Raw genomic sequence first — 17,740 nt, forward strand, 5'->3', positions numbered from 1 at the left:
TGGCGGCTCAGAGGTGTCACCCCTCTCCTCACCACAGCCAACATGGCGGGATGAGGGGGGACACACATCACACACCCACCATGGTGGGATCAGGGGTGTTCACCACTGCCTGCCCCGCTCCATGGTGGCTCAGGGGGACACACAGCCCTCCTCACCACCCAACATGGCGGGATGAGGGGGGACAGACATCACCACACCCAACATGGCGGCTCAGGGGGACACAGCCCTCCGCTCAAGGGTGTCACCACTGCCCACCCTGCTCCATGATGGGCTCAGGGGTGTCACCCCCTCCTCACCACGGCTGGATCGGAGGTGTCACGCCCTCCTCACCACACCCAACATGGCGGCCCCGCCCCGCCCTCTCCCGCCGCGGGTCCTCCGGCCGGCAGGGGGCGCTGCGCGGCGGGGCGGGGCCGGCCGGGCCGGGTGACCGCGGCGTCACGTGAGGGCGGCGGGGGGAGCCGGGCCCGGACGAGCGCGGGTGTCCCGGAGCGGCCGCGAGCAGCGCCCGGCACGGCCCAGCGCGGCTCGGCACGGCACAGCCCGGCACAGCCCGGCCCGCAGCGTCCCGGCCCGCCGGAGCCATCGCCCGGCCCGACCCGCAGCGCCCCCGGCCCGGCCCGCAGCGCCCCGGCCCGCCCGCCCGCCGCCACGATGCTGGCGCTGCTGTCCCGGCTGCTCGACTGGTTCCGCTCGCTCTTCTGGAAGGAGGAGATGGAGCTGACCCTGGTGGGGCTGCAGTACTCGGGCAAGACCACCTTCGTCAACGTCATCGCGGTGAGCGGGGCGGCGGGCGAGGGCCGCGGGCATGGAGCGGGGCCGGGCCGGGCCGGGCCGCGGGGATGGAGCCGGGCCGGACTGCAGGGATGGAGCCGGGCCGGGCCGGGGGGATGGAGCCGGGCCGCGGGGATGGAGCCGGGCCGGGCCGGGCCGGGCTGCGGGGATGGAGCCGGGCCGGGCCGGGGGGATGGAGCCGGGCCGGACTGCAGGGATGGAGCCGGGCCGGGCCGGGCCGGGTCGGGCTGCAGGGTTGGAGCGGGGCCGGGCCGGGTCGGACCGCGGGGAGCAGCGTGTGAGGCCTCGCTGGGGGACACGGCTGAGCCTCGGGGCTGCCGTGCCTCCGTAGACCTGTGTGCGCTGGTGGCACCCGCGGGGACAGCGGGGGCTCTGAAGGCGCCTGTCGGTCAGGGTGTCGGTGCGGCGGGGCTCTCTTAGCAGATGGGGAGATAACATTGTGTGTCTTCGGCTGCCGCCTCCCTCTGATTGCTTTTCAGTAGTCCTAAATCATTTAAGTGTCATCACCTACTCACGGTTCTCTTCTCAAATACTTATCGGTTGCTGAAACCCATATCAAAGAATCTCCTTTCTTTTAAGGTACAACTTAGCTAAGAAGTACAGCTCACAAGCACAAGCCCATCAGCAGCACACTGCTGCACGGGGGCCTGCTGATGTGGGGCTGTGCCTGGAGCAGGTAAAGGAAGGGTGTGGGAATACTCCTACACGAAGCTTTTCCATTGTTGACCGAGATAAAGAGTGGCTTTGCCTAAATGGCCTGTTCAGCTCCATCAGTGTCCTGCTGTGCTGATGTGTGTGATGGAAAACGTTCCAGGAGACAAGCTGGACTTTGGGAGCTCCTGAAAGGGCAGCCAGGGTATCTTTTGGTTTTTCAGGGAGTGTGAGTGACCCAGAATGAGAAAGAGTGAGCACAGCTTCAGCTTGTCTCTTGGTTTTTGAGGCTGTGTCCTCAGCACCCTGGAATACTTGTAAGAATATTTATTTAAGTGCCAGCTGAATGAGTTAGTGGCTGGAAAAGGACTTTATTCTCTTGCAGTTCTGCACCATCCTGCACACTGACAAGCAGCCTGGAAACCATAACCAAGCCCTTGTGTAGCTCAGGTGTGAGCACTCAGTGGGCTTTCCTGACAATCCTGCAAAACGGGTACTTCATGAGAGGTAACTTCTCTGACCAGTGTCAGCTAAAGGTTGCTGGAGTGACCCAGGAATGCCAGGAGCCTTTTCTTTCACACTCTGCCAGTCCATCTGGGCTTGTAGAAATGGAGCTGTGAAATGGTACAGCCTTGATCTGTGGCTGCTGAGCTTGGAGTGTTTCTGCAGCTGGGGGCTCTCTGCAGGCTTCTCATCCTCTGGAGTCCTCCTGGTGATGGCTCTTGACTAAAAAATGCTTTGTTTCTGTGTAGGAGCAGCAGTTTGGGGAGTGACCTGTGAAACCCCCTGCAGGGAGGTGCAGCAGTCAGAGCTGTAGCAGCTGCACAGCAGTCCAGTCCATCTCAGCTGTCTCCAGTGGGAGAAGTTTCCCTAGTAAAGCTGGAGTCTGTTTCCAGCCTCCTCTGCGGGGGTTGAATCTTGCAAGGTTTCAGCCACATGTTAGGATCACACCCAGGCATTTATCTGAGTGAGTGCCATCCAGGGAGCCTTGCAAAACCCCGGGGAAGGAGGAAGCTGCTGAGCATGCTGACACAGCCTCCTTAGCTGGTTTAGCTTGGAAGCATCAGGCCACGTTTCTGAAGTTGTTAATTAGGAAATCTGGGGAGTCTTTACACAAAAAAACAGAGGGAGGGGGTTTGCCCAGGTGTGTATTATTGGTTTAAACAAAATAATGGCATAAGCTTCAGTTGCCAGTGCAAAATCACTTTTTAGAGCGGTGCAGACCATGGCATGCAGAGCTGTCTTCTTATTTGCTTCCTTGACTGACTTTAGTTCAGAGTCTGCATTTGGGAATGAGTGCAGGAAAAGAACAACTGCTCTCTGCAGGCCAGTTAATGGTTTGGGTGGATGAGGCTGTTGGGATTCCTCAAAACTGAAATGAAAGGAATGACACAGCAAGATGTCCTGTAGGACAGCTCGAAAAGCTGGAGTGCACACCAGGAGCTTGGTGTGGCCCAGGAGGTTGTGTGCTGCCTGACAAAGGGCTCTCGCCAGTCTTGACAGCTGTGAGTTTAATCCAGTATAAATGTCTAATGTAATCTCTGCCCATCAAAGCAGGCATGTGGAACTAGAGGGAAAACTCACACAGGGAAGCTTGGTACAAGGCCTGGCTGCTGCTGAAGTGGACAGGCCATGAGGGGCAGACAGTCCAGTTCTAGAATAATCCCATTACAGATTGGTGGTGGGTTTTGATCATGTTTATTCCTCCAGTGTAAACAAACACTTGATTTGTAATCAGGCTAAACAAGGGCCTGGAGAGAGGACAAAAGGGAATGGATTTGAACAGAGAGGTGGAGAGGTTAGATTAGACATTAGGGATAAATCCTTCCCAGTGCGGGTGGGCAGCCCTGGCACAGGCTCCCAGAGAAGCTGGGGCTGCCCCTGGATGCCAGGCTGGACAGGGCTTGGAGCAGCCTGGGACAGTGGAAGGGGTGGCACTGGATGGTCTTGAATGTCCCTTCCAGCCCCAAGCCTCCTGTGTTCAGTTTGATTAGGAGGGTTAGAACCCAGCGTTAGCAGTGAAATCTCGTTAGAGCTGGATTCAGCTAATGCAGCTTCTGCTTTTCTAAGGCTCTGCATTAGTCACTGTCTCTAATTAGATATTAAGCATAAGTTTTCCATGTGTGTGAGTAAACTTGCTCACAAGGGAGGATATAATTTCTTCCTGGTCCTAATTTCCCTAATGTGGATGGCCTGTGGCTCTTATTCAGAGAAACTGCATGTCATCCCGGGATCGCATCTGGAATTGTCGGCTCCCGAGCCGAGCCCTGGAAATGCCCATTATTTACAGCCTCTGCAGGATCTTGTGGTGTTTGCAGCTCGTGGCCGTTCCCTCAGCCCAGCAGCTGCTGGGAGCTGCTGTGGGGAGCACGAGGGGCTGCTGTGGGGAGCATGAGGGGCTGCTGGGGCCGTGTGGCACCACTGGAACACGACTCAAGCTGAGCCAGCCTGCAGGAGTGCAGCTGGGCAGCAGAAGACTCCTGCAGCTGGGGAACAAAGCAGGGCACCCCTGGGGAGCAGGGCACCCACCCCTGCAGCTGGGGAACAGGGCACTCACTCCTGCAGCCTCCACAGTCCATTGCATGGAAGGGTGGCATGGCCTGGGGTTTCTGTAGAAGTTTTGGCCGATGCCTGGTAGGCTGAGCCTTGATCCAGGTGTTTGGCACTGGAACACTGGAGCTCATTAGCCTGGCTCACTGAAGCCTCGTTAGTCAGGGAGCAGAGGTCTGGAGGAGTGGGAAGAAGTTGGACTTTGCTGATACAGTTATCAGGTTCAAGAGCTAGACTCAACCTGTTTGTGGTGACAGGGTAAATAGGGTCCCTCTTTAGGATTTGTGTCAGAGCCTGAATCAGCGTGGTTGGTTTTTAACTTTGGAATATCTGGCAAGTGTTGGAATGAGACTGTGGTTTCTAGAGAGAGGCAATTCCTAAAGTGCCTCTCAGAGAAAGATTCGTTTGGCCAGCTGGGAGCTGCAACTTCCTTCTGTTCTCATGACTGTTAGAAGTAACTTTGGCTTGAAGAAGCTACACCAGAGAAATGCAGAAAAATACTGCTCTAAAGAACTCCGCTGCTGTTTTAATACCTTTTGAACCACCCAGGTAGGCCATAAATCCTGTGTGTTGTCGCTTCATACACACCATGGCTGATAAAATTTGCAGTGTTTCTTAATGGCAGAAGTCTCTTGAAATGCATTGCATCACTTCATTAGCTAATAAAGCTCCGAGGAGGTGACTCAGACCCTTTCTTTGAGGCCCTGCTTGCTGTACCCTAGATGGGCTAGAACAGGTGACTGACACCAGAATCTCCTTTTTGCATCCTGGTCCTGAATTCCTGTAGAGCACTTCGTAAGCAGTGGCAGAGCTTTGAGTGGTAACATCTGGATAAGGACACTTCCTTGACTGTCAGAAACATGAAATGTCCTGAGCTCTTACATGACAGAGTTCTAGGCAGACATATGCCTTCTTTATGGTTGATATTTGCTAAGCAGTTTAAATATTCAATTAAACTCGGGGCTGGGGAAATAAAAATGTATTTTCTTGCCATATACCACTGCTCTGGTTTCTGCAGGAGTCATTCCTGGAAGTGCTGTTGGAAAGCCTTTCTGGGATTGAAGTTTCTAAACTGGAGTTCGGGCTTGTGATCATGATCACAAGTAGCTGGAACACTGAATTATTTCCTAAAGAAAGAAGCTGGACTGTAGAAAGTTGATTTGTCTGTTTATGAGGCACTGCTTGGTTGAGGCTATGAGTGTTGCAGAGGAGGCTTAGTGTAGGGGTAGCTTGATATAATGCTATAATTGCACTGCTTTTTAAATATTTTTTTTAAAGAAGACATTTTGGAGACTTACAGCATTTTTTCTTAGTGTGAAAAGAAAGAAATTTCTTGGGATGAGCAGCAGGGTTTAATGTGATACTGTGGTTCAGGTGGGTTGGGAGTGTCCTGGCTGGATTCCACACCCCAATGGTGTTGTTTCCTAGTTGGTTAAGCTTGTTTGTGATCTCATCTAGCTGGATGAAAAGTACTATGATTAAAGATAAAACAATCCTTGCTGTGTGATAACAAAATCTGTATGAAGAAATTGGTCCCATAACAGTAGTGAATCATGTCAGCTTTATGAGCTGCAAAGTAAAGGCTGCCCTGACCTTCTCTGGTGATACAAAGAATGCCCTTGTGCAGGCTGTGGGATCAGTCAAGCTGCTTAGGGGGCTGCAGTCTGCTGGGAGTTGTCCAAGGCCAGGCTGGGCAGGGCTTGGAGCAGTCTGGGGTAGTGGAAGGTGCCCCTGCCCATGGCAGGAGGTGGAGCTGAGGTTCCTCCCAATTGAAACCACTCTACCATTCCATAACTCCTTGGAGTTTGAGTTTCTGGCTGTAGTTTATGGTTTTGGAGAGGCAGATGAAGAAACCCAAATGTGTTTTGTTTGGTTTATGGTTTGACTCAAGACAACTGGAAATGGTAGGTTTAATAGGGTTGTAATATTAATTAAATTATAAAAGAGACTAAACTTGCATCCTTTGTACACTTCTGGAATGTCAGGGGATGGCAAGTTAAAACTTGTCCTAAGTTTTCCTCTGGGAACTGAACTGTACCTGTAGCTGGCTTGTTCAGAAATGCTGCAGTCTGTGATTTAGTGCTGCCACTGCTACAAGGTGAGCTGAACCCAAACTGATCCATGAAATAAAATCCCTCAGTTCAGTCTGGATGCATTTTGCTGCTCTGAGTAATCCTTATCCACTATAAGTACTCATCTGGGTAAGTGGGTTCATGCTGCACTAAAATCTCCTGTTTGGGTTCCCCAGGAGATTTGGGGGGAGCATCTCTTAAACCAGCAGGCTGCAGGATTAGTCCTGGGGGTTCTTTGTGCATGTGGCCTCTGAAAATGGCTGTTTAGTCTCCCTGCCCTTATCTCCCCCACGGCTTGGAGTTAACTTTGTTTGGTGACCTTCGCTTGGTGCTGTGTGGTCTGCGTGACCTCGGGGCTGAGGCTTCCAGCAGAATCCCTGCTGGGACAGCTCCTGGCCTTCCAGGAGCCCTGCAGGGAGGTCAGGGTCTGCCTGCTGGGGTGGGCACCACTGCTGAAAACAAGGCATTGCTGGTGCTGTGCACATCAAACTTGTTTTAAAGCTGGTGTTTCAGGAGGAAGCATCTTACTGTGAGCACACAGTGACAGCACCGAGTACCCTGCTCTGGGAGGGAAGGCTGAGTCCAGCCAAGTGACTGCTAGTAAAAGTATGTTCCTTTTGTGCTGCTCTTGGAGTAGCTTTTGCATATGAATACTCTAAGTTGAAGCTGCATTCCTGGCTTTTTTCCTCTGAGGAGGTAGTAAACAAAAGCCCTCTAAATTCTGAGTGTAGAGAACAGTTTCTGGGCCAAGGCAGTTGAATGTGGTAGCAGAATCCATCAAAGGAGATCACTGTCTGCTGCTAAAATCCTTTACAATCGTTTTAACCAATTTTTGACCTTAGAAGGGGACTTCCAATAGCTTCCTTTGGGTCCAGTGAGCAGAGGAACACCCACACTCAGTCAGGGGAAGGTCTTTAATGAAGACCTGAGCTGACCCATGTGTTCATGTCAGCTCTGGATTGTCCCTCTGCAGAGCAGAGAACAGGCAGCTGAAACTCCACTGAGCGACTGCAGCTCAAAGGTTTTGAGGTTTTAAGCAAGTCAAAACAAGTTTGGGGATGTGCAGCGTGGGTAGAGAGCACTTGGGAAGGAATCAGATGCAGCAGCTTTCCTGAAGATTCTGTAGAAGTTTCCCTGTGGTGGGTCACAGTAATTTCAGCGTTACATTAAAGATGTGGCAAATGAAGTGCTGCTCCAATCTGCAGGAATGTGTGTCCTGGAAGAGCAGTGGGAGAACATGAAATGGGTACTGAACACGCTGCAGTTAGTGGGATGACTGGCACAGTGAGGGCTGTAAACTCCTCACAGGGATGGGCAGGGAGTGTTTGGACAGCCTGGAGCTTGATGGGGGTCATGATAAGGTTGTTCATGGGTGAGAATCAGGGGGAAGGCCAACAAGGCAGATATCCTGGTGGGGGTCTCTTCTAGACCACCCAGCCCAGCATGAAGAGGCACCAAAATCCTCTTTAAGCTGCTGGGAGAAGTCTCACTGTGGCTAGGCCTTGTTCTCGTAGGGGACCTCAGCTTCCCACATGTCTGCTGGAAATAAACGCAGCAGGGAGGTGATGAGTCCAGGAGGTTCCTGGAATGTGTGTTCCTATTGATAAGAACAGCTCTGGAGAGAAGGATCTGGAAGGATCTGAGTGGGAATAGTTGGCAGCATGTGGGGTAAGGCTCAGCAGCACAGAGATGGAGGCTCAGGGAGTGCTTGGGAGACGCTGGGATAGGAGCTGTGGGTGTGGGGTGTGACTGTGGAGGCAGGAATGTGGAGGCAGGAATGCTGTGGTGCTTGAGCAACTGGCAAGTGACCCTTCAGAGGCAAGATTGGTTTGAGGAGCTGAACTGAGCTGCCCCAGGCGTGGCAGCACAGCTCACCAGGGGCTCTGAGCTGTGCTGGTCACTGGCTGCAATGGGCAGCTCGGCCCTGGCATTTGGGGCAGGAATGGGCAGCTCCTGGACTGACATTCCCATTGGGCACCCACCCTGCCATGTGAGAAGGGGTAGAGTGGATTCTGAAGCAGAGCTGCAGGGCCTGACCCAAGCTCCTGGTGCAGCCCTGGTCCTGCTGGCCACACTGCTCCTGATACAAGCCAGGAGCTGTTGCCCTTCATGGCCGCCTGGTCAGGCTTAGCTGCTCCTTGCAGCCCGTCAGGCCCTAACTGGGGTGCTGTGTCTGCTTCAGAGATCCCAAAAGGCTTTGAACCCCAGGCAACTTCTCTGGCCAGTGTCAGGGGAGAGATGCAGGCTTTGCTGCAGTGATACCAAACCCTAATTAAACAGCTGAATGCTTTGGGATCAACCCTAATTTTTCCAAATGTGCTTGACTGTCTGGTTCTATTACACATCATGGATGTAGTGAGCTTCATAATGGCCACGGTGGCTGATTCACCTTCTGCCAAACAGCCAAGGGAGGAATCTGTAGTAGTGTTGAAAACCCTTGTTATGGCTACAGGAGATAGTTGGGAACTTGGCTCTCAAGCTGCTGCAGATGGAGGTGTTACAGACAGTAAAACATCTGCCACTGGAGGAGCTCTCCAGTGCCGTGCTCCTGCAGCAGTTCTGTCCCGGCTGGGAGTGGTGCTGGGAAGCAGCTCAGAGCCCCTGGAGCTGCACAGGCTGGACACTGGCCTGGCAGGAAGCTGACCCGGCAGGTCCTTCCACTTTGCAGCCTTTAACACTCCTCAGGGAGTCACCCCATACCTGTGGGCAGGAGGCTTCCTCCACAGGAGTGATTTATTGCTGCAAAGGCTGCCCAGATTTATTGCTGCTCTGCTTGCATCAGAGGGAGCCCTTCTGGATATTTGTGGCTCCCAGGTAACGGGAGATCCCGACATGCAGCCTTGGCTCCAGAAGTAGGTGAATGGCTCTTTGCTCCCCTTGCCCTGTCCATCTGTTAAGCTGTGCAAAGCACTCTCCCAGGTGACTTTGCTCCCCTGGCTGCCTCGAGGCTTGACAGATGATTTCAGTGCTTGTAAGAAATGAGTTGTCTGACTTCACACAAGCTCCAGCACACGTGGATCTAACATCCACGACTTCTTGGCCGAATGGTTAGAAAGAGGTTGTGATATTTTACTATGTAACCAGTTGTGTCAGATAAGCACTAAATTTAACTTTGTCTTTTTTCTTTTTTCCAGTCAGGTCAATTTAGTGAAGATATGATTCCTACTGTGGGCTTCAACATGAGGAAAGTTACAAAGGGTAATGTTACAATAAAGGTATGTTGCCATTGTTGACTGTTTTCTTTAGGTTCTAGTTTGCAATTTACGTGTTTGCTCTGTTTTGCTTCCAGCCTTGAGGCAAATATAGAACACTGAAGAGGCTCAGCTAAATCTGTCGAGTAGCTTAAGAAGACATTTATGTTTATTTATGGAGTTTCTGAAATGAGAATCTGTGTGTGATTCCCAGGTTCATGGACTAGTTAAAGCACTGTTGTGATAATGCTGTCTGGCTTAGATATGAATGTTTGAGGCCCAGAGATGCTGTTTCCTTCTCATCAGTTTGCTTAAGGGAAGGTTTTAAAAGTGAATACATTGTATTTTCTTGTGTAGCTCAGTATGTAACCTTCATACACAGGATGTTCTTACATCTGGTGCAAGGTGCTGCAGTTGGCACCTCCTGCTGTGGGGCCCTAAGCTCAGAGCAGCTGTGCAAGGGATTATTCCTGTTTTAATATGGGAGGGGTCAAGCAGCTGCTTAAGGAGAAAGGGAAAACTGTAGTGATTTCTTGTCTTATCTTTGCCTGACATGTTTAAACACAGTGCATGGCTAAATTGTCTTTCTCCCCTTGCCTTAAGATTTGGGATATAGGAGGGCAGCCCCGATTCCGGAGCATGTGGGAGCGATATTGCAGAGGAGTTAATGCTATTGTGTAAGTGTCCTTCCTTCAGCTCTGCTTCCTTCATTCTCTGGAGCCTTCCTAACACTGCATGCCTGACTCTCTAGTTCTCCTTGTGATTCTGAACCTGCACTGCAACCACGCTGACCGTGTTCACCCTTCAGTCCAGGGCTCAGGATGGGTTATTTCATCAGTGTCTGATCTGGAGTACTAACTCCTCCCTGTCTGAACTGGGTGGCAGTGCTAACTCAAAGCATCTTCCTTCTGCTCTGGTCTTGGAGAATGTTTTTAAAGAACTAAATCTTTGCTCAGAAGTCCTAGCTTTGTTGAAAACCTTGTTGAATGTGCTCAAACCTGGCAGTGTAAAGAAAAAAGTGATGTTTCTGCAGGAGCTCAGTGTCACTGACCTAACCTGAAATTCTCTTTAAAGCTACATGGTAGATGCTGCAGATCGTGACAAAATAGAAGCCTCTCGGAATGAGCTGCACAATCTGCTAGATAAGCCCCAGTTACAAGGAATCCCTGTAAGTAACATCACCTTAAACACCATTAAATGTCTCTGAGCAATGTGCATCACTTGAGCAACTCTGAAGTCTGCCTTGAACTCTGAGTTATAGGGCCCAACCTTACTGGTCAGTATAAGCATGGCCAATGCCTGCCCCCAGTGCCTCAAACCAGTTTTTGACCTTCAGTGGTCTTATTTCACTCAGTGCTCACAAAACATAATAAATGCAACTGAAACAGGAGTTTAGAGGATTCCACAGTATGAGTTTGTGCTATTGACTAAGGGTTGACCACAGTGTAGTACAGAAGTGTAGAGTAAGTTTGGGGAATCTCAATGAGTGTGCTGCAAATGTTCTCAGATTTATCAGCTGATGTATTCTCTTGCTTGCTTTTTGCACAGAACAGTTGATTTGTACCCCCTCTTTCCCTGTGACTAGGTCAGTCTTCTTTCTTGATCTGGTTTAACTGCACATATCTCGTTCCATTAGATTTAACAGGCTGATGCAGACTGCTCATGAGACTCCCTTGAAGTTTGTTTTTTGGTTTTGATTGGGGGGTTTTTTAAAGCAAAGCAACAACCATTTCCTTCTCTGGATTTCAGGTTCTAGTACTTGGAAATAAGAGAGACCTTCCTAATGCTTTGGATGAGAAACAGCTAATTGAAAAGATGTAAGTCTAACCCTTTCTAAGAAACATTTCTCTTCCTCAATAAATTCATGTACATGGGGTTGTTATTAGATCAGGAAGCTCGCATTTATGAGTGGAAAACCCAGCAACAGCAGGTAACAGAATATTGTACAGAACAAGTTGTGTGGGGAAGGGGAAGAGGAGCAGCTCAGATTGTCAGTAAGAGCCCTTGTGTCAGTGAAATGTGTGCTGACATGTTCTCTCTTTCCTAGGAATCTTGCTGCTATTCAGGACAGAGAAATCTGCTGCTACTCAATTTCTTGCAAAGAGAAAGATAATATAGGTAACTATTAACCCAAAACACTGAGAATTATGAAGTGCTGTCAGAGGATGGACTGGGGGGATTTTAAGTTCTTAAACAAACTTCCTGTCTTCAGGAAGCCAGGAACAAATCAAATACCAGTGTGTGAGTGCATGGGTTAAACTCAGCATAACTCCTGATGGCAGTGAGGAAACCTGACTGGTGTTAAAGTTTTAGGGGTTGTAGTTTCCAAAAAATGCCAGTCCCTGTGAAATACACTCCCTTCTTCAGTCAGTTTGCAGCAAAGAGCTGACTCTAGTCCATTAACTTGGCCTGAATGATTTTATACTTCTGTCAGGTGCTCTCACCTCTGCCTCACTTGGTCAGGATGCCAAGTACTCGCAGCAAGTTCTTCTTCAAGTTTATTCCCCAAGATTATTTCTCTTGAAATAATCACCTTCCCTTGCTGTGTTATCAGAGCAGTTTGTGTTGTGCCATCTGCCAGTCCCCTGCAGCCAAGCAGTGCCTTTTTCTGGCACAGGCATCAAATGCTTCAGAAACTTGTGGAGTTCAAAGCAGAAACCATGTCCTGTAATCTCAGGTATTTGCCATCAGCTTTGTGAGTAAACTAAGTCATCTCAGCTGAGTGAAAACAGAATTTAACCACACTTCCACCCTTTTCCTGATGCCTTCCTTGGCTGCCATGGGATTAACCCTGGTGCATTGCCAGGGTAACAGGAGTTTCCTGATGAGGAAATTTCAGGGTGATGCTCCCAGGAGAAGCTCTAAAGGATACCAGGATGGCTTTATAGGGAAAAAAGCTTCTTTCTAGGAAAACTGAATAGTCTGTGGGACAGTTGTGGCTTCCAAGAAGCCCCTGTCACCTTAGCATCAGTTAAATGTTCAGACATGCTGCATGGAAGCAGAGGCTCCCTTCTGTGGAGATCCACACAAGGCTGAGGCACACTGAGCACCACTGAGGCTGGGGGAGAGCCAGGGCCTTTCCCTTCCTGAGGAGAGCCTCTCCCAGGCAGGGAGGAGCACGAGGCCCTGGACCACAGGGCTAAACCAGCCTTGTTCTCATCAGGGAGGAGCTGCTGGCTGAACAGAGCAGTGCTGATCTAAAACTAATGATTAGAGCCATAGTGAAGTGTCCCATGAAGGAATATCTTCTTCCTAGAAATGGGCTGAACTCAGGAGCCAGGATGTGTGGGGCAGTGCCTGTCATTGCTACCTAAAGAATGCTTAACAGTTACAGGATCAAAGCATGGACAGCCAACATCCAGAAAATCATTGTGTTCTTCTGCCCTGGGCCATCCTCTGGAGAAGGGCTGGGATATTCCTGTCCTGTCTTTGGGACACTGGAATACCAAAGCCTTGCCACTTACACCAACACAGACACTTGAATGTGGAACTTCTCTTCTCTCTCCCTGTAGATATCACGCTTCAGTGGCTTATTCAGCATTCAAAATCTAGAAGAAGCTGAAGTCTTCCTGGAATCTCCAGTACCAGTTGGCCATAATCTCAATGTCCACTTCCCTCCATAATGAGATACTACCCCAAAATCCTGTATCAAGAATCTGCCTTTTCACGGTTCATTTCTCATGTGCACTGCTGAAGACTTGTATTCCTATTCTGTCACAAAACAACTAGAGTTGTCACGATAAAGTCAGCACAAATATTTATTTTACAACCATCTGTGGTGGGAGGGTGGTGGGGGGGCTTTTTAAAGAAATATCTCTACCATGTTAACTACGATGGTACACTCTGTTCTGGTTTTTCAGGGCCAGGTTTTTATATGATTTTCAGCAAGTGTTTTATTTCTAGTGTTTAGTGGCTTGAAGATGCTGATGCTTGACAGCATTAAGATTCTGCAAGATGCCACATACAGTAGTTAGAAAACATTTAAGCGTGAATTGTGGGATACTGATTGATCTCACAGATGCATGTGATGTGTGTATGTAAGCAGAGAAATGGAAACTGTTTGCAGAGGGGAGCACAAGGCATAGATCAGCATCACTAATCTACAGCTGAGATCCTGTCACTGGAAAAAGAAAACTCTCATGATGAATTAGGAAAGTCATCTGTTTAAAATCATTCTGTTGCTTCTGTTTAATATTTATGTGGGGGATGGGAATGGACTGTTCTGTCAAACTTTCAAAAATTGGAGTATTCCAGCATGAAAACAAATCGCTAGGAACATCAGGCTGTGTTCAAATACATTTTTCTATCTCCAGATACTCGTGGTCTCTCTCTGAAACCAGAACATGCATTCTGAGCAGCTGCATGACACCCAAATTACTGATGCTCTTGTATCGAGGCAGTTGTCGACCTTTAGCACAATCTGTGTGTAATTGTCAGTGTCTCCTGCTCCTGGAATGGCTGGGCACAGTTTCACCTGGTGCTATGGAATACCTGGGCTATTGTGACAACTCTAGACCCGCCTGCTTTCTCGATGTAACCATGTGCAAAGCCTGTCAGATGCAATGAAATGTTTTGCTGTGTCAAAGCACAAGAGAGCCAATGAATTGACCCTGTCTCTTGACTAGCTGCTGCAGCTTAGGGAAGTGTGTATAAACTCAAGACTGTCACGTTTCTGTAGCTTTCCTTTCTCGGTGACTTGAGCGTATTCACAGGGACAGCCTTGTCGAGGCTGGTCTGTTCATCAGCAGTGTCAGTGTAGCTACCCGTGTGTGCAGATCATGGTGCAGCTCGTGTTGCCTCACACCGTGTGTGACTCCTCACTCCTCGTGGTTTGCATCCCTGGGAGCAGTGCTGTCCCCTCCCTTCTGAGAGCCAGTGTTAATGCAGACTGCCACGGCCTTACTGTCCTGTCCCAGCTCTGGCACTGCTGCACAGACACTACAGCTGCCTGCCTTCAGCCTCAAGTTACGTTTGAACTTTTTGTCCCCTTTCAGTTCTCTGAAGCATGGTTTCAATTAATCCATACTCTGGTGCTGTAGAGGAGAGGGTGTATTAACTTGCTACTGTAGTCCCGAGTTCACCAGAACTGCTACAGTTACTTTTATTTAGCAACCTTGCTTGTGCCTATCATAAGGAAACTAAACTAGAATGTGTGAATCTTTGTGGGGGACCAGGTCACTGTTTAGTTAACTGGCCTATAGCTAAACTTGATGTGTTTGGTGTTTATCTACTTCACTGCTTTCAGCATTTATGGCATCCAAACACTACCAATTGTTAACCTGTGCATTACTCTCTGCATGTGAACAACTTATACAATTACTGAACTTTGTAAATACGTGATTTTTTTTTTTTTATTTAGGTGGATGCATATGTTGGTTTACTGCTCTTCAGCTTTATTCAATAAACTTATGTTTTGAGGGTTGTATTGACACTTAACTGCCTGACTTGAGTTGATGTGGCTGAAATCATGGAAAAACACAATGGGATGTCTGTCTCCTCTGCCAAAGATTCCAGTGGGGGAAGAAGGATTGCTAAATACCTGAGCTGATTTATATTCTGTGGTTCAACTGTTCCAGTGAAATGCTTACAAAACTACCTTTGAGGCCTGGGGCTTGCTCACCTTACCTGAGCAAGCTCGGATAGTCAGTCTGAGAGATTGCAGGGCTTTTTTATGTGTGTGCAAAGCACTGGTCAGCTGCAGGGTCTGAAGCAGGGGCAGCCTTCTGGAGCTCAGTTTTCAGGAGAGAAATGCATGTGTTTGCAGTCTTGGTTCTTGTGTCGAGCCTAGGGTAAAACCTTTGTTTTTCTACACAAGTGTCAGATCTTGCAGTGCCTGATCATTCACTGCCAATTAAAGTAGAGGGATTCTTATCTCAGTGGAAAGTGAGGCTTTTGTTGACTGAGGTCTTGAACAAAATCTTTGCTGTGATTTTAATCAGAAGTTTCACTGACTGATCTTCCCAAAGGTTTTTGTTGTATTAATTTCTCTTAGGACACTGATTAATTAACAGGACTGTCTGTCAGCATCTTCCAATCAATGGTAAGAAATTGGATGTCTTGTTTCAGGCTTGTCTCCGTGTAAGCTTTGAAAATTACTGAGCTGTATCAGGTTAGTTTTTAGTCCTGAGTGCAGGTCTTTGAGCATCCTTCGTGTGTAACTCGGCTGGTGGGAAGGACTAGTGACCTGTTAAAGATTCTGTGAATATTTCTTTGGGGGTTTCCTGCATGCAAAACAAGCTCCCTGCAGTTCATAGTCAAAGTCAAGTGTCTCTAGACACAAATCTGAAAGCAGTGTTAGTGCACTAAGCCTTGTCAGCCTGGTTGGTGTGGTAGCAGTACCAGGCATTCAGTAAATCAGCTGTGGCATGAACTGGCCCACAGCTCTTTGCTTGATGTGCTGTTTCAGTACCAGTTTGAGGTGTAAATAGCAGGGAGAGACACAGGAGCCCCCAGGATGTGTGTGCTCTAAAAGGCACATTGCAGTACTCCCCAGATGTCCCCAGCTGGGTTTCACAGCTGTGGTACTGCTCTGCCACATGCCCTTGGCTACTGCTGTGGCAGGAAGGAGACCTCAGAGTGGCTGCACTTGTGCTGTTTCTGGGCTTCAGTAACCTGCCAGGTAGCTTTTCTTTGAAAAGGGGAGGAATTGTTTCCTTCTCAACACCTTCTCAGCCTTGGGTGAAAACAATACTCATCAGACACTTTATGTGCAAGGTTAAATCTTTTCTGGCCTGATGAAGGTGTGGAGCCTAGCACAGGCATCAGCAGTGGTGTTTGCAGAGCTTGGATGCTGCAGCTGTGTTCTAGAAATGTAATCTGTGTTCTAGAAATGTAATCTGTGTTCTAGAAATGTATCTCGCCATGGTTACTTGTCTCAGGCTCTGTAGTGAGCATGGACAGTAAAGAGGCTGATTAAATTTCCCGTTCTCTTCACAAAAGTTGCTTTGGGGATGCATTTTAGTTTCATAAGTTATTGCATTTGACATCAATATAGTCATACTTCTGTCACCCAGTCCTGAAACTCCCCTGATGCAGGTCTTGACTGCTGGCATGTTAAGAGAAGCAGCTCTTGTGCCAAGGTGAACCCCTGGAAGCTGGACAGCAGTCCTGCCTCTGAGACCTGCTGGGGTGTGGGCACTGTGTGCTGTCCTGGGCTTTAAATCAGCTCAGTCCTTGCTGGAGGCTCTGTTCAGTGCCAGTTTCAGAGCAGCAGTGATGAGGAAGGGTTGTGCTTGCCCCCACAGCTCTGCTGCAGGAGTTTCCTGGCAGTGTCCCTGTCCCCCAGCTCCATGTGGGTGGTGGTTCCTGGAGTGCAGTCAGAGCAGGGGAGTTGCCATCACCCAGAGCAGCTCTGTGCCACCACTTGGCAGCAGGAAGGATGCTCAGATGTGGAGCTGTTCCATCAGCTGTGGAACCAACAATCCAGTTCCTCAATGATTTATGTTTTATCTTTGCTTCTTGATGGAAACAGGTTGGAAAGATTTTGGGTGCTGACATATCAAACTGCATCATCTTTCTGGTAGAAGTAAAGGCCAAAGAAAATGCCTTAAACAGTCTGTGTGTTGACTCTAGGAGTGTTGTGCAGGGATCTGTACTAAGCTGAGGTGTGGCTTAGCAGGATTATCAAGCTTTGGGCTCCCTGAGGTTCCCTTTGTGGTTTGTGGCTGTCCTGGTTTGCTTTGTGCAGGAACTGCTCCCCTGCATGCCCAGCACTGCTCCCCTGCCCTGCTCCTGCACTGACCTGACAGTGTGCACCCCAAAGAGGGGTGAGAACAGATTTAGCTGTGTTTCCAAGCTGACACAGACAGTGTGAGTGCCTGAGCTTCAGGGCTTTATTCCCAAACTGAGTGCAGAACAGCTTGTCTCAGCAGACCATGACCCTTGAGAGTGCCCTGCTGCTGTGGGGCTGCAGCTGCTGCTGTTCAGCGTGTCCTGGTCAAACTGGGCTTTTCTCTTTCGTGCCACTCCAGTGCAAACACAGAATGGCACTCACAGGGGCTTTGCACATACTCTGTGAAAGGACAAGTGAAATACTTGATGCTTTTATTTCCCTCCCAGTGGAAGGTGGGTAAGTAGACCTTTGTGCCAGGATTAGTGCCTTTTAATTATGACATGACAGGTTTTATTCTGTTCAAGGCAACATGTATCATTGTGATAATTTTGAAGTGCTTCAATAAAGTGTTGTTGAAAACCACTTTTTTGCATATTCATCTGTAGTAGGATAGCTGATTTATTACTGTTAGAAATATCTAAGAACCCTCATTACCTAATTTAACTACATAACTTCATCTGGAGAGTGTAAACCTTGTGCTCAGTGGGGGCAACTGTGAAAGGCCAGGCTGTGAAATTCCTATTTCTGATTGTTTTTGTTCTGGAAGCATTGGTTGGTCTCATTTGTGCTTCTCTCTGAAAAGACCCAATGGGTTGAAGTTCCTGAGCCATATTATTCAACAGAGCAAATACATCAATAGAGGAAGAAAA

The 17,740-nt window shown here is 49.0% G+C and overlaps 1 protein-coding gene across 2 annotated transcripts; it reads left to right on the top strand.

Moving 5' to 3' along the window:
* Positions 1 to 453: 453 nt before the first annotated feature.
* Positions 454 to 17,453, top strand: ARL8B (ADP ribosylation factor like GTPase 8B). Of its 2 annotated transcripts, none has more exons than XM_064433146.1 (7): positions 454 to 777; positions 9,203 to 9,283; positions 9,863 to 9,936; positions 10,334 to 10,427; positions 11,009 to 11,076; positions 11,307 to 11,377; positions 12,772 to 17,453. In XM_064433146.1, the coding sequence occupies exons 1-7, from the start codon at positions 655 to 657 to the stop codon at positions 12,819 to 12,821; spliced, it is 561 nt and encodes a 186-aa protein (XP_064289216.1). In that variant the 5' UTR covers positions 454 to 654; the 3' UTR covers positions 12,822 to 17,453. The 2 variants fall into 2 exon arrangements, with proteins under 2 accessions (XP_064289216.1, XP_064289217.1); XM_064433147.1 differs by lacking the exon at positions 454 to 777 and adding an exon at positions 5,773 to 5,900.
* Positions 17,454 to 17,740: the final 287 nt, after the last annotated feature.

This window comes from Passer domesticus, chromosome 9 (assembly GCF_036417665.1).
Source record: "Passer domesticus isolate bPasDom1 chromosome 9, bPasDom1.hap1, whole genome shotgun sequence".
Taxonomy (NCBI): Eukaryota; Metazoa; Chordata; class Aves; order Passeriformes; family Passeridae; genus Passer; species Passer domesticus.